General features: G+C 33.9%; 1 protein-coding gene across 2 annotated transcripts in view; it reads right to left on the bottom strand.

Moving 5' to 3' along the window:
- The window catches only part of LOC145295891 (uncharacterized), a 163,690-nt gene that overhangs the window by 49,493 nt on the left and 96,697 nt on the right, over positions 1 to 17,500 (bottom strand). For both annotated transcript variants that reach the window (XM_080141644.1, XM_080141645.1), the window contains exons 10-11: positions 13,547 to 13,633; positions 8,552 to 8,643 (exon numbers count right to left, since the gene is read on the bottom strand). In XM_080141644.1, the coding sequence (XP_079997770.1) occupies positions 8,552 to 8,643; positions 13,547 to 13,633 (179 nt within the window). The remainder of the gene's footprint in view (positions 1 to 8,551; positions 8,644 to 13,546; positions 13,634 to 17,500) is intronic.

The raw sequence follows: 17,500 nt of genomic DNA, 5'->3' as shown, positions 1-17,500 counted from the left end.
AAGTAAAAATAAAATAGATAAACACCATAATTTATTATATCATACCTGTTCACACTGAAACACTTATCACAATATTCTGTGGATCTATATTAAAAAACCTTGTTAAACTTTGTGGCATATTTCCATTCTATTGAGGCCAGGCGCGAACGAACACCCCGTAATTTTATTATACCATATTTCTTCGAACTGAAACATAATTATCAAAGTATACTTACGCAGATAGATATGAAAAGTCTTTATTAAAGTTTGTTCCTGTTTTCATTCTATGGAGGCGAAGGTCGAACGCAGACCCCACAATTTTATTATACTATGCATATTTAAGTTAAAACATACTTATCGATGTATTCTTATGTACATCTATATCAAAAACACTTGTAAACGATTTTTTAAAATTTTTAAATTTTTTATTTCCATACTTTGTGGACCAGACGCGAACGCAGACCCTACAATTTTAATGAACCACCGTATTGCCAGATCAAACATACCCATTCCTGTGTCTCGATACATCTTCTATCATTATATGTAATCAGTTTTTTAAAATAGTCAACCATATAGGAGCCTATTCGTGACAAGACACACACACATACACACACAGACATCCAGCTTTATATTATAGATATATATTATATACATTATATATATATATATACATTATATACATATACACATTATATATATACACGCATTATATATATATACATCATATATATAGATTATATACATATATATACATCATATATATACATTATATACATATATACATTATATAAATACATATATACATTATATATATATGCACATATACATTATATATATATACATATATACATTATATATATATATATACATATATACATTATATATATGCATATATACATTATATATATGCATATATACATTATATATATATGCATATATACATTATATATATATGCATATATACATTATATATATATGCATATATACATTATATATATGCATATATACATTATATATATGCATATATACATTATATATATATGCATATATACATTATATATATGCATATATACATTATATATATGCATATATACATTATATATATATGCATATATACATTATATATATATGCATATATACATTATATATATGCATATATACATTATATATATGCATATATACATTATATATATGCATATATACATTATATATTATATATATACATATATACATTGTATATATATACATATATACATTATATATATACATATATACATTATATATATACATATACATATATACATTGTACATATATACATATATACATTATATATATATACATATATACATTATATATATATACATATATACATATATACATTATATATATACATATATATTATATATATACATATATACATTATCTATATACATATATATTATATATATATACATTATATATATATACATGTATATATTATATATATACATATATATACAATATATACATTTTTTTTACACGGTGGTCACCACTTATCAAGGCCCGGAAGCCACTCAGGGATGAGGGTTATTGCAAGTACAGTACGTTAGTGTGGAGATTTGACGAAGTGTTTACTGAAGGGGGCAGTTCATTAGGAATTTGCTTACGTTGGACTTGAAGACATCCAAGTTGTCGTCAGGTGGGAAGCAGGCAGATGGAACAGAGTTCCACAGGCGTGCAGTTCTAAGGAAGAAGCTTTGTTCATGGGATCCACGTTTTTATTTAGGCACAGATAAAGGGTGGGGGAAATTTTTCACAGTGGATTCAGCTAGACGGGTGTTTTTCGTGAAAGAATGGCGAGGTGGGACCAGAGATTGGAGTTCAGACGAGTACCTGACATGGAAATAACGATAAAACAAGGATAGGCTAGCAACGTCTCTTCTGCGGGAGAGAGGTTGCAGGGAGGAGAAAAGGGCATCCCCTACTAAGCCACGAAGTCTATTTTGTACTCTGTCAAGGCAGGATAGGCTGCTTTTAACAGCTCCTGCCCAGATATGGCAGCAGTATTCCATCCTTGGACGTACTTGGCTTTTATATAGATAGAGAATTGCATCAGTAGTGAGATATCTTCTGGGGCGGTAGAAGGATCCCACTATTTTTCCAGCGACCTTGGCAACACTTGATATACGTGTTCCATTTCAGATCATGAGTAAAGGACAAACCCAGAAGCTTGTCAAAATACGGGGCTTCTCCTAGACGAGAGCCATCCATTTCAATTGATGCCAGATGGGGATCAGAGCGTTGATGATGTAAAGATAGAAGCTTGGTTTTAGATGCATTAAAGGTAACCAGCCACATCTTCCCCCACTGAACCATGCGCTCGAGATCAGAGGAGAGAGAATCAGAGAGAACTTTGTCATTTACGGCCTTTGATGTGTTGCCATAGATGGTCGTGTCATCAGCATAGATGTCAATGAATTGTTTAAGTATGTGTTTTGGAAGATCATTGATGGAGATCAGGAAGAGAGTTTGACCCAGGATTGACCCCTGAGGGACTCCAGCATTAATACTGTGGGCCTCTGATTTCTGCCCATCAACCACTACTCTTATGAACCTATCAGAGAGAAATGATTTAATGATTGAGAAAACATTTCCAGTTATACTGTAGATGGAAATCTTGTGAAGTAGATCCTTATGCCATACCTTGTCGAAGGTCTTTGATATGTCAAGAGCAATTGCCCTAGAAAGAAGCCTTTGTCAAAAGATTCACTAATCCGGTGAGATATAAACGTTAGCAGATCTGCGGTAGATCTTGCAGAACGGAAACCATATGTGTCACTAAGAAGGTTGTTTCTGCTGAGGTGGTTGACTATTTCTCTATTTAATATGGATTCCAGCAACTTACTCATAACACACAGGAGACTTATTGGTCTGTACTGAAAGGGAGATGACTTATCACCTGAATTCTTAAATACAGGGCAAACTGATGAGGTTTTCCAGGGAGTCGGAAAGCACTTCTCCTTAAGGCAACGCTTAAACAGTTTCGTAAGTATGGGAGCAAGTTCTGGTTGAAGCTTTTTTAACACTATAATTGGGATGCCGTCAGGGCCAGTTGCTTTACTGGAATCAAGGTTCTTGATTAGCTTGGCGACCTCATGCACGGATATTTGTTTGTTACCTAGCGTGTTCTGTGTTATAGGAGGAAATATGGCGAGTTTATGGCCTTCATCGCATAGGGTAGAATTAGCTGCAAAGTTCTTGGCAAATAGTTTGGCCTTGTCTGATGCTGACGAGATGACCTCTGGTCCATTGATAATGGTTGGGATAGAACGCACACTTCTGTTCAGGATCCTATTTGTTTTTTGCCAAAACTGGTGGGAACATTATATACATACACATATATACATTATATATATGCATTATATATATATACATATAGGAGGTGGAAGAACCTGAATACTGAATGTTTCGCCCGATTTATGCGGGCCTTTTCAAGAGGGATGGTCATTGACGTCTTGAATAAGCCCGCATATATCAGGCGAAACGTTGAGTATTCAGGTTCTTACACCTCCATTCTATTTTCATATCGTCGGATTTAATCCAACTTAACAATCATAATAAATATTTAATCCAACTTAACAATCATAATAAATATTTAATCCAACTTAACAATCATAATAAATATTTAATCCAACTTAACAATCATAATAAATATTTAATCCAACTTAACAATCATAATAAATATTTAATCCAACTTAACAATCATAATAAATATTTAATCCAACTTAACAATCATAATAAATATTTAATCCAACTTAACAATCATAATAAATATTTAATCCAACTTAACAATCATAATAAATATTTAATCCAACTTAACAATCATAATAAATATTTAATCCAACTTAACAATCATAATAAATATTTAATCCAACTTAACAATCATAATAAATATTTAATCCAACTTAACAATCATAATAAATATTTAATCCAACTTAACAATCATAATAAATATTTAATCCAACTTAACAATCATAATAAATGTTTAATCCAACTTAACAATTATAATAAATGTTTAATCCAACTTAACAATCATAATAAATATTTAATCCAACTTAACAATCATAATAAATGTTTAATCCAACTTAACAATCATAATAAATATTTAATCCAACTTAACAATCATAATAAATATTTAATCCAACTTAACAATCATAATAAATATTTAATCCAACTTAACAATCATAATAAATGTTTAATCCAACTTATCAATCATAATAAATATTTAATCCAACTTAACAATCATAATAAATATTTAATCCAACTTAACAATCATAATAAATATTTAATCTAACTTAACAATCATAATAAATATTTAATCCAACTTAACAATCATAATAAATATTTAATCCAACTTAACAATCATAATAAATATTTAATCCAACTTAACAATCATAATAAATATACCTAAATATGATATTTTAATTCATGCAGATTTCTTATTTATTATTATAGAGCCAATATATAATAATGACTGCGAAAATTATTTTTAAAAAATATGACTTGTGTACGATATACTAGAATCGAATCCAGAATACTTAGCGCTCCAGTCTTAGTCCTTGTTTATCCCCAGTACCGTTACTATCGACAGATGGATACGAAAGGTTAAAGATTAAGCGACTTTGAGCTATAAATTTTTAATTTTGCGCATGTGCAAAAGTAACAGCAACAGTAATGTTTTATTCGACTTACTCTTCTAAGGTCCGTTAGTTTGTGTTCAATTTTGACCCCGTAGTAATAATTTTTGCCGGCTAAAAAACAAATCGAAAGTGTGCTACAGGTCTAAATACCCTGTATATAAAATTTCAACATAGTAGACCAAATATTCATAAAAGAGTTTGATAGCGATTTTTCATACACACACCTACAATATATATATATATTTTTTTTTTACATGGTAGTCACCACTTATCAAAGGTCCGGAAGTCACTCAGAGATAAGGGTTATTGCGTGTACAGTAATCAATGAGATAGTATTGTAGTAATCATTAGTATTGGGGATTTGATAAAGTGTCTTACTTAAGGGGGCAGTTCATCAGGAATTTGTTTATGTTGGACTTGAAGACATCCAGGTTGTAGTCAGGTGGGAAACAGGTAAACAGAACAGAGTTCCACAGGCATGCACTTCTAAGAAAGAAGCTTTGTTCATGGAGTTTACCTTTTGGTTTTGGCACAGATAAAGAGTGGAGAAAAGTTTTGACAGTGGTTTCAGCTAGACGGGTCGTGAAAGATTGGCGAGGGGTACCAGAAATTGGAGCTCAGACGAGCACTTGTCATGGAAGTAACGATAAAACAAAGACAGGCTCGCAACGTCTCTTCTATATATATATATATATATATATATATATATATATATATATATATATATATATATATATAGAGAGAGAGAGAGAGAGAGAGAGAGAGAAATATTTCTATATGCTAGAACATTTTCATCTTTAATTCTACGCAATTATGCAGAATGTCAAATTATGCATAAATAGAATTCAACGTAATAGGAAATAGAAACCAACCATCTAATAAGAAATCATAAAAAATGAATAAGTAATTAATTAAAGCTTTTTTTTCAAAGGAACATGCAAATTAGTTAACCTTCATCTAGTCGCTCACATATCCATGATTGAGTATAATAAGTTCGTTATAATAAATTTAAATAGAAAATTAGTTTTTTTATGTCAATGTCAGATAGATAAAAACTCAAATTGAAAGGATATATAAAAAGTTGAGTTTCTTTTTCTTGCTTTGACATTAATGTTAAAACCTATTTTGTTCTGTTTTAAACATTATTAAAACAAACTTCTTAATATACTCAGTGATAGATATGTGAGCGACTACACGAAGATTAACAAATTTGCATATTCATTTGAAATACGAGCGTTAATTAATTAATAAAGACTGTGGAGGGTGCACTTTGATCTTGCAAAAGATGGCTAGGCAGCTCCATCAACATTCCCTGGTAGAATCATTCTGTTGATTTTGGTGCTAAGATCCCTGGAGATCCTCTCCCACCTCAGAAAGATAGCTAAACTCCAAATAATTTTGTATTGTCCTTAATTGATAATATCATAAAATGAAAAACGACAACAAAAGAGAAAAGGAAACTATAGGGAAAATTGTGAAAACCAAGTTAAAGCGTCCGTGCATGTGTATGCCTTGCAGGATCAAGCTGCTGTGGGTGGGGGGAGAAAGGATGAAGATCGCGGGGTTCACAACTTTTATAACTAGTGATCTCGCAAAGTGATCCAAAATCTCGCTGCTCATATGCAGATTAGGTGGACTTCACCTGCATAAAAGTAGGCTGCTTGGAGATTGTTGTTTCTTGTTACTGAGTCACTTTGCTTTCTTTCCTTTTTTTTCCTTTCCTTTTTTTCCCTTTCCTTTTTGTGTTACAGAAACAAATTATTGCTGTGTTTCATCTGCCCAATGGGATTCCAACTGCTTGTGTGAAAAGCCACTGTTCGGATAATCTATGCAAGTGCTGCACATATCACCTTACAATACAGAATGTGGTGTTACTAGATCAAGCTGTCTGACGATAAACCTGACTTAAAATGCGTCAAACATTGATGTTATTGTTTTTTCCTTTCTTTTTGCAAAACTCATGTTCTGCAAAGCTCCCTCCCCAATTTTTCCTCTACAAAACAACCAAACCAAACACCATGAATAAATATTTGAAGATATAAAGAACTTGAAGCATAAAACTTTTCCCTAAATTACTGAATTTGGCATTAAATAACTCAAAAAAGGATGGGTGTGCTGCATTAAATAACCTGAAAAGGGTTGATATGCTGTAAAATAAAACACCCAAATGAAACAATACAAAAAGAAAAACAGTGATGACAAATATAAATCAAAGATATCGATCAAAGATATCGATCTCCCAGTTCAGTAAGCCTAAAAATTTATATTTAACAGTGCCGTAGAAAAAAAAATATTGACAACACACTTTTTTTTTAATTTTCACTCCAAAAAAGGCATGCTGCAACTTTGATGTAGGGGACTACTATCTGGAATATAATTTCAGGGATTCTATGATGGGAGTTGAGCAGCAAGATGTCTGTTTACAGTACACTTGAACTTCTACATGTCAGTACAATCGGAGAAGCAGGGAAGGGAATTCCAAAGTCCAGCAGTTCTGGGGAACATCGAGAATCCAACTGACTTAATTTTATATTTAACAGTGATGTAGAAAAAAATTTTGATAACAAACTTAGAGAATCCAACTGACTTAATTTTATATTTGATATATATAGATTAGAGATAAGGTGTTTTAAGAGATTTTATGAAATAAAAGAAGAATTTTTAATTATATTTATACTAACAGTGTTGTCCGGGGGCAAAAAATAAAAAAATAATAAAACAAGTGAAGCATGCATGGTCCTTCGTGAGTGCACAGTGACTGAGGCATAAAAAAAATGACTAAGTTCAGCATTGCCCCTTCCCTATTTAACCCCAAAAGTCCCCAGGGGACGTCAAATCCTAGTGAAAATGAACAAACGGTGCAGTTTTAGGCCTTAGCATATGTAAATTTGAGTTTTGCGCCATGCAAAAAAAGAAATGACTAAGTCCATCATTTGCCCTCCCATCATTTAGCCCCAAAAGTTTGTAAAACCTTAACATATTTAAATTTGAGTTCAGCACCATGCAAAACTGCTAAATAGACATACACAAAAAGTTTTGGACAAATATGGTAAAATAGTCCCAAAAATGGAGTGTTTTTATTAGCCCTAAAAGAGCCCCTGGGACACACCCAAGAGTTATTGTGAAGTATAGGCACACAAAATTATATAAGAAATCAGTTAGTTACAATTTTTCAGAAAGTTTTATAAAAATCCAAGGTATCAAGTTTTTTTTAATAAGCACAAAAGTATCAATTTTAGCCATTTTAATCCAAAAGGCACCCCTAGGGGGACAACCGGAGTTTTCCCGGAAAATCTGTTCTGTTACTTTTTTACTCATATCATGTTTAATGTTTGTGCAAAGTTTAAAAACATTCCAAGGCGTAGTTATTGAGAAAAGTGCGGACAGATGAACGGACAAATGAACAAGGATGAATTTACAGGTCAATTCTCCTTTTGTCACCCCCCACCAAAAAAAAAAACTAAATAGAAAAAATTAAATAGTGTGAGTAACATCTTCAAATTGAAACTACTATTTTTCCCTCTCTCTCTCTCTAGTATCTATCCCTCATTTTTCTGTCCTTCTCCCCAACCTTCTGTCTCAACTTTGCCAAACCCGTCTCTCTCTCTCTCTCTCTCTCTCTCTCTCTCTCTCTCTCTCTCTCTCTCTCTCGTTTTAATGTTTATATATAATTCATTTAATATGGCTTTCTCTTTTAAATGAAAATGTTTTTTATATTGTTTAGATATCATACATCCAGGTCAACACCGATCAAGAAAATATAAACTTTGGTTAGTAGTTTTCGACTTTTAGCTAAATATACAAACACACAGCCAACTGCTTTTCAAATAATGGATGGACGATTTAAATTAGAATAAATTAGTCATGAAAAGCATTTAAATTGAATACTCACTCCAATGGTAAATCAGGATAATCCCGGAATGTCGTGTTGAGTTTAGCTTTTATCCGTTGGATAAGTAATTTGTATCTATTCACGATATCTTCCTAGGTTAAAAAACAAAAGTACTCATGATTAGAATCATATCGTTTGGATAGATAGATAGATAGATGGATAGATAGATAGCATTTTTTTTAGTTGAGGATTATCGCTTATCAAGGCTCAGAGGTCACTTCAGGATAGGAGTTTATAGGTGCTAGGTAGATAGTGAGACAAATGATCAGTAATGGTGGAAATTGGGTAGAGTTTAATTATTTAAGAGAACAGCTCAACACGAACTTATTTAGATTAGACTTGAAAACGACTACGTTATAGTCAGCTGGGACACAGGCCTATGATATTGTGTTTCACAGATGGACAGTTCGAGGAAAGAAACTGCTCATGGAGAGAGATTAAGAGAGAAAGAAAGATAAAGAGATTGAGATAGACAGAGAGAGAGAGAGAGAGAGAGAGACAGACAGACAGACAGACAGACAGACAGGGAGGGAGGAAGGGAGGGAGGGTGAGGAGTAAAATAGTTTCATATAGAAATGCAAGAATTTCTTCTAATTAGAACTCACAAAATTAAATTTATTGTCAAATCATTTCTATCAAAAATAGAAAACATCAATGAAGAGTTCTAATAAAGGGAGATAACATCTAAGTAACTATTATAAGGGAGATAACTTATAACTGACGGTTATAACCACAAATTATTTCTATGAGAATATGGTTGTTTACATTAGTGATCTATTAAACTATTCAGGTTGAAACATTATTACACACTTACGTTTCATGGGGAAATTAGTATAAATTCCAAAAATTATGAAAAACGATAAAGTAGAAAAATAATTACAAATAAAAATAGAATTTATCTAATTATAAAGTTTTATTATATGTTTTAATATGGAAAAGTTGTACGACCAATTCAGTAAGACAAACAAAGGAAACAATTCTTGACTTAAATTAAGCATCTGCCATCTTTAATAATGCTATCTGGAAATTAATTGTGGCTGAGTTTTTTATTTAAAATATTTCTAGCACATCATTACTGGATCATTTTTAGTGTTTTTTGGAATTTATATTAATTTCACCATGGCAGGTAAGTACGTAATAATGTTTTTACTTGAAATGTATTGATTTAAAAGATCACTAATGTAAGCAAGCACCGAAAATAGAAACTATTTCATCCAATAATAATATATGATAGCTCATCTGTCCTTCATTTGCATTGATATAACTGAGCTTAGGAATTCAAAGGACGCATGTGGCGGTCACTTCATGCTTATATTAAATAAGTTTTACACTTCTGAACTGATCACCATTTATGATTCGAAAAATGATGAAATCTCATTTATATTTCTGCAGTGACGTCAGTGAAGTGGTTTAATAAAGGAAGATAAAAATTCGCACCCAGGTAACTACCTGTATTACATGTATAACTAATTACATACAGTATTTAAATTCTTCAGACTACTGTTCTCATCTTGAGTGTAATTTCCACAACGTTTTGGCCGATGTAACCTCCAACCTTCTTCATATGTATCTTATTGAACTTGGGAATCTTTTGGGCAAACTCGGGGAGTCTTTCTGTCAAACTTGTGAATCTGCGTGGAATTTTGGGTGAACTCTTTATTTAATCTATGGGGATAGCATGCTCTTGTTCCAGCAGATATGACTGAGTAGAAGGCCTAAGTAATTCGCAATTGTATTTTGAGTATCAGCTGCACTGAGGATTGAACCTTCAACCTCTAGAAGAGTGTAACTTCACAATTGAATTTTTACCAAGTACTCCATGCACTATGCCACGGGTCCTTGCAAGCATGCTACTCATATGGATTAAAGAAAGAGTTCCTTTCTAAATTATATGCAGATTCCTAAGTTTGACAGAAAGATTCTGGAATTTGACTAAAAGATTTCTGAGTGTGACAAGATATACCTGAAGAAGGTCGAAGGTTACATCGACCGAAACGTTGTGAAAAGAAGACTCAAGATGAGGATAGTAGTCCAAAGAATACAAATAAAAAATGTCCAATTGTTTTTATGTTTGGTTTCACTTATAACCACAATCTTCTTTCTCCTTGTTTTGCTTTTAATTTTTACTGCCTATTAGTCAAGCAAACTCTGCAACCTTCTTGATTTGTAATATATTGAAATACAAGTGAACTCAGGAATTCAAGGAAGACACATACTGGTTACTTTATCTTTATATTTAGCTGTGTTTTATACAGTGATGTAAAAAGATGAAACTCCTTATTTTTATTTCTGGAGTAACATCACTGGAAAGTTCTAATAAATAGATAGCATGTAATTAACTGTTAAAAGGGAGATAACTCTCTAATAATAATAAGTGACTATTAAAATAACAACACAAGATCTAAAACATCATGGTCTCACTTTGTTTTTAATAGTCTGCCTGATAAAATACAGGGCTGTTTGAAAAATCAATGTCATAATTTCAGGATTATGTTCTATAATTATCCAAAAATGCTTTTTTTTTTTTTTTTTTTTTTTACATAGGCATCACCACTTATCAAGGCCAAGAGGCCACTCAAGGATAAGGGTTAAAGAGTGTACAGTAGACATTGGACAATATAGTAATGAAAATTTGGTAAATTTGATAACTTATATAGAACGGCTCATCAAGAACTTATTTACGTTAGACTTGAACACAACCATATTGTAGTCAGCCGGAAAGCAGGAAAACGGAAGACAATCCCACAGGCGTGCAGTTCTAAGAAAGAAGCTTTGTTCATGGAATCTACGTTTAGGTTTAGGCACAGATAAAGAGTGGGGGGAATTATTGATAGTGTGTACAGCTAGACGAGTGTTTCTTGTGAAAGTTTGGCGAGAGGGGACCATAGACTGAAGCTCAGTTGAACACCTTCCATGAAAATAACGATACATCAGAGACAAACTCGCAACATCTCTTCTGTGAGATAGAGGTTGCAAGGAAGAGAAAAGGATATCTCCTACAAGGCTACGAAGTCTATTTTGAACTCTATCAAGGCAGGACAAGTCCTTTCTAGCAGCTCCTGCCCAGATGTGGCAACAATATTCCATCCTTGGACGTACCTGGCTCTTATATAGATAGAGAATAGCATCAGCAGTGAGATATTTACCGGATCGATAGAAAGATCCCACCATTTTTCCAGTGGCCTTGGTAACAGATTTGATGTACGTGTTCCATTTAAGATCAGGAGTAAAGGTCAAGCCCAGAAGCTTGTCAAAACTTGAGGCCTCCTGAAGACGAGAGGCATTCATTTCAATTGATGCTAGATGTGGATCAGAATGTTGATGATGTAAAGAGAGAAGCTTGGTTTTAGATGTATTTAAAGTAACCAGCCACTCCTTTCCCCATTGTACTATGTGCTCAAGATCAGAGGAGAGAGAATTGGAGAGAACTTGGTCGTTTACTGTCTTAGATGTGCTACCATAAATGGTAGTGTCGTCAGCATAAATGTCTACAAATGATATAAGGATGTGATTTGGAAGATCATTAATGTAGATCAGGAAAAGAGTTGGGCCCAGGATAGACCCCTGAGGGACACCAGCATTAATACTGTGAGCTTCTGATTTTTGCCCCTCAACTACTACTCTTAAGAACCTATCAGAAAGAAATGATTTAATAATTGAGAAGACATTTCCAGCTATACCATAGCTAGAGATCTTATGAAGTAAACCTTTATGCCATACCCTATCAAAGGCCTTAGATATGTCAAGAGCAATTGCCCTAGAAAGGTGGCCTCCGTCGAGATGGGCTATTTAAACAAATATTGATTAACATTCTTTATTGTAGACATCTATCGCATCCAATGTGTATGATATTATACTGTTTTTTTTTCTACATATGGGATAGCTAAACACTATCATTATGAGAGGATCACATGTGAAATAAGCCTGGGCCTGGTATTGCAGTATACACAAATGATGAAAAGAAGAATTATACCAAACAAACATAAAAAGTCATAAAGATGTGAAGAAAAATCTGAGTGTCATAATTGACTGGGGATTTTTTAATAGCCAACATGAAAGATCCAGTCAGTATTTTGCAAACATTAAACCACATTGATTCAGACAACAAATACAACAAACCAAATGCAAGTAAATAAATATGATCAACACAAACCAAAAACCGCGCAAAGGAAGAAACGGACAACAAAAGAAAAACTAGTAATGGAGTGCTATTACAAAAGTAACCCAGCATAACTTTAAACAAAAAAGATGATTCATATTATTTTGATTATATGGACTACTGCTCTCATTTTGAATGTTATCCACACAACGTTTCAGTCTGCAAGGCGGGGTGGATAAAGTACTTAGTAAAATTTGGTTGTAAGTTAAAATGTACAATCCTCTGTGTGAGCGACACTCAAAACTATAGTTGTGAATCACTTAACCCTTCTAGCCAGTCATGGCTGATAGAATGAGAAACTTCTACCCTCGTGGATTAAATAAAGGGATTCTTTCAGAAAATCAACGCAGAAAGATTCCAGAGTTAAAGAGAAAGATTCCAGAGTTAAAGAGAAAGATTCCAGAGTTAAAGAGAAAGATTCCAGAGTTCAACAAGATATACTTGAAGAAGGTCGGAGTTTACATTGGCTGATAGATTAAATAAAAGGTTCCCTTTCAAGATCCATGCAGATTCTCGAGTCAAACAGAAAAATTCCCGAGTTTAACAAGATACACCTGAAGAAGGTTGGACGTTACATCGACCGCAACGGTGTGAAAATAACATACAAGATGAGAACAGTAGTCCGAATAATACAAATAATACGAATTATCAATCCTCATCTCCAAAATTAAGAAACAAAAAAATAAAAGATAATCCCAACGTTATGCCATCGATTTTCCAAACATCTGGTAGAATATTGACGGATTCTTCCATTTTTATGATGTAAAATTTGCAAGCATTCATTTCTACAACTATTACACATTTTCGCTTTATATATATAAAAAAAATAAACTTACTTTAGTTTCTAAGAAAAACTCTGGACGTTTTGCCAAACTTTGAAAATATTCCAGAACTGTGCCGTTAAAATTCTGCTTGTCCATTATCTGCAAATTATTTATCAAATGCAATAAATGAAAATTGAAAATTATTTGAAATAAAACAAATGTAAAAGTCAATTATTCGAAATGAACATACAATATCAATTATCATCAAGGGCCTTTCAATAAGTTAAACATAGGCAAAATATACTAGAGGATGACCTCCGATCTGTAGTGAAATGGGAACAAAAATAGATGGTCACATTCAATGCTGCCAAGACTAAACTTGTTTCCTTCAATAATTACAAGAAACCTTCTCTACCACTAATAGCAATGGCCAATGACTCTTTATCTGAAACTCCTCAGCCTAACATTCACAGGAAACATGAGTTGGAACAATTACATTGAGAGTATTACCAGTACCGTTGCGAGGAAGGTAGGCTCTCTCTACCATGCTAGAAAGCTACTAACGCCCGAAAGTATCCTGTACCTCTATAAGGCCAACATTCGCCCATGTATGGAGTATTGTTGTCATATTTGAGCTGGTGCATCTGCTACTAGTCTCTCACTCCTAGACAAGGTTCAAAAGAGAGTCGTCAATCTGATAGGTCCTGAACTGTCGTCTAAGCTTCAGCCTCTGCCCCATCGATGAAATGTTGAATCCCTCTGTCTGTTCTACAAGTACTTTAAGGGTGAATGCTCTGACGAACTGCAAGCACTTGTATCCCCTCAACGTAAATACCCCCGACAAACCCGACAAGCAGTACAATCCCACCCCTTCACAGTAGAGATCCCTAGATGTAAGAGAGCCTTCTACTCCAGTAGTTTCTTTCCCAGAACCAATAGACTTTGGAATTCCCTTCTGGGTTCCTGCTTCCCCAACTGTACTGACTTGCAGAAGTTCAAGTGTAATGTGAACCGATATCTTGCTGCCCAACTCCACACACAGTACCCCTGTAGCTTATGTCCCTGATAGTAGCCCCCTACATCAAAGTGGCAACATGCCTTGTTTGGGGTGAAAATATAATTAAAAAAAAATAGTAAGAATGGAAAATGAAGTGAAATTCATTTGTGATGCAAAAAATAAAATACTTTGGAATGGTACTTAATAGTTAAATTTGATCTCATTTCCAAACTAAGTTGAAAATTTGACACTGGACAAGTTTACCTTCTAAACTTCCAAACTCCTCAGATTAATATTCATAGACAATATGAATTGGAATAAAAACATAAAAGATACTGCCAAGTCTGCTGCAAAAACGGTGGGCTTCTTCTATTGGGCTAGAAAACTTCTCACACCTCCCAGTTTCCTATATATATATATATATATATATATATATGCTTTTTTTTTTTTTAATTACATTTTCACCCCAAACAAGACACATTGCCACTTTGATGTAGGAGCTACTATTAGGGACACAGGCTACAGGGGTACTAGGTGGGGAGTTGGCCAGCAAGATGTCAGTTCACATTACACTTGAACTTCTGCATGTCAGTACAGTTGGGGAAGCAGGAACCTGGCAGGAAGTTCCAAAGTCTAGCAGTTCTGGGGAAGAAACTACTGGAGTAGAAGGCTCTCTTACATCTAGGGATCTCTACTGTGAAGGGGTGGCATTGTACTGCTTGTCGGGTTTGTCAGGGGTATTTACATAGAGGGGGTACAAGTGCTTGCAGCTCGTCCGAACATACACCGTTAAAGTACTTGTAGAACAGGCAGAGAGATACTACATTGCATCGATGGGACAGAGGCTGAAGCTTGGATGATAGTTCAGGACCTATTAGGTTGGCGACTCTCTTTTGAACTTTGTCTAGGAGTGAGAGACTAGTAACTGATGCACCAGCCCAAATATGACAACAATACTCCATGCATGGGCGAATGGTGGCCTTATAGAGGTACAGGATACTTTCAGGGATCAGTAGCTTTCTAGCATGGTAGAGAGTACCTACCTTTTTTGCAGCGGTCCTGGCAATACTCTCAATGTAATTGTTCCAACCCATGTTTCCTATGAATGTTAGGCTTATTTTACAAGTATTTCCATGAAATGCGTTCAAGTTAATTTATTGTACTTAGATCCCCCTAACATAAATACCCTCAATCAACATGACTTGCAGAAAAATACTCCTCTTCACTGTAGAGGTCCACAGATGCTGGAAAACATTCCTTTCTCGTAGCTTTTTTCCTTGGATTGCTAGACTTTGAAAGTCTCTCTATACTCCCTCTTTCCCTACATACAGAAATTTAAATGTAATATGAATAAACATCTTGTTGCCTAACTCTCCATCCTGGTTGCATGACTATAGATCTGGTCCTATCACAGTATCATTACACTTCAGTGACAGCATGCCAAAAAAAACAAACAAACAAAAAAACAAACAAATCGCCAATGTTCAGTTCATAAAATGGTGGACTAATTCTGTGATTCCAACAGATTATCTTGACAGTAAATCATCAGATAAGAAATTGAGTTTGGTTGTGTAAATGACATTTGCTCTATTGTTATTTTCATGACAAGTGCTCGACTGAGCTGCCCCTATATATGCCCCCCCTACAAAATATTTACAATAAACACTCGTTTAGCTACAACAACTGTCAACAATTTCCATTAGCCTCTATCTGTGCCTAAAACTAAATGAAACTTCCATGAGCAAAGTTTCTTTCTAAGAATTGTCCGTCTATGGAACTCAATACCGTGGGGCTACTTCTGAGTTGGCTATAACATCGCTCTTTTCAAGTCTAATGTAAATGTAATATGGTTCTTGTTAAGTCGTCCACTTAAATAATTAAACATAACCCATGTTCCATCATTACTGATCACCGTGGGGTGGTCTCACTGTTTTCCTGACACACATTAATCCTCATCCTCGAGTGACCTTTGGGCCTCGATAAGTGATGATACCTCTAGTAAAAAACAAAAAGCAGTATTAGGCATCAAAATGATTCTATTCCCTTCCTGTTTCTCCTTTGGTTGCAGTCTCCTTCTTTTTATTAATAGCAGCGGTAAAATGTATTATTAACAACAATATACATGCAGTCATCCATCGCTCATAGGGAAAGAGACTAGCTGTTACAAGCATGATCATTCTTTTTCATGGTTTAGAGATAAGAGAAAGAGTTTACCAGCTTACTCGTTACATTTCACCGAAAATTTTCTGTCTGTGACGCAACATCCTAAATACATAGTATAATTCTAATAGTTAACTTTTAATAGAATTTTTTGTTTTTCTGTTTAATCTAACATTATGTGAACAAATCCATTTCAACGCAATTTTAACACACTCACATGTAATATTCCTGCACCAATGGAGCGCCATCACTTATCAAGGCAAAGGATGCCACTCAAGGATATGGGTTAAGTGTTAGGTAGATGATGAGACAAGATCAAACAAGGTGGAATTTGGGTAAGGCTAGATTATCAAAATTGACGACGCAATGAGAATTTATTCACATTAAACTTGAAGACGATCATGCTATAGTCAGCTGGAAAGCAGGCAAACGGTACTGCGTTCCACAGATGGACAGCTCTAGAAAAAAAGACTCTGCTCATGGAATTTTCGTTTAGTTTTCGAATGGGGTGTGAGGAAAGTTATTGCAGGTTGTTTTAGCCAGGCAAGTATTTGTTGTGCAAGTTTTATAAGGAGGGACCATAGATTGGAGCTTTTCCGTCCTGCTTGGATTTTTTTGTTAATAAAAAGTTTGTTTTAGATTCATACTTCCGCAAGACATGACAATAAAGTTGACAAACTCACACATAATTTTCCAAATTACCGTACGAACCGACGAGAATACAATCCAACTGAAAATGATTTAAAGACGCTTGGATTTTTTTTTTAAATACATATACATATATATATATATATATATATATATATATATATATATATATATATATATATACATACATATATATATATACATATACATATATATACATA

Source organism: Euprymna scolopes, chromosome 16 (assembly GCF_053919585.1).
Source record: "Euprymna scolopes isolate OS-2025 chromosome 16, ASM5391958v1, whole genome shotgun sequence".
NCBI lineage: Eukaryota > Metazoa > Mollusca > Cephalopoda > Sepiida > Sepiolidae > Euprymna > Euprymna scolopes.
The sequence above is the reverse complement of the archived record's forward strand: the minus strand, read 5'-3'. Positions and strand labels throughout refer to the sequence as shown.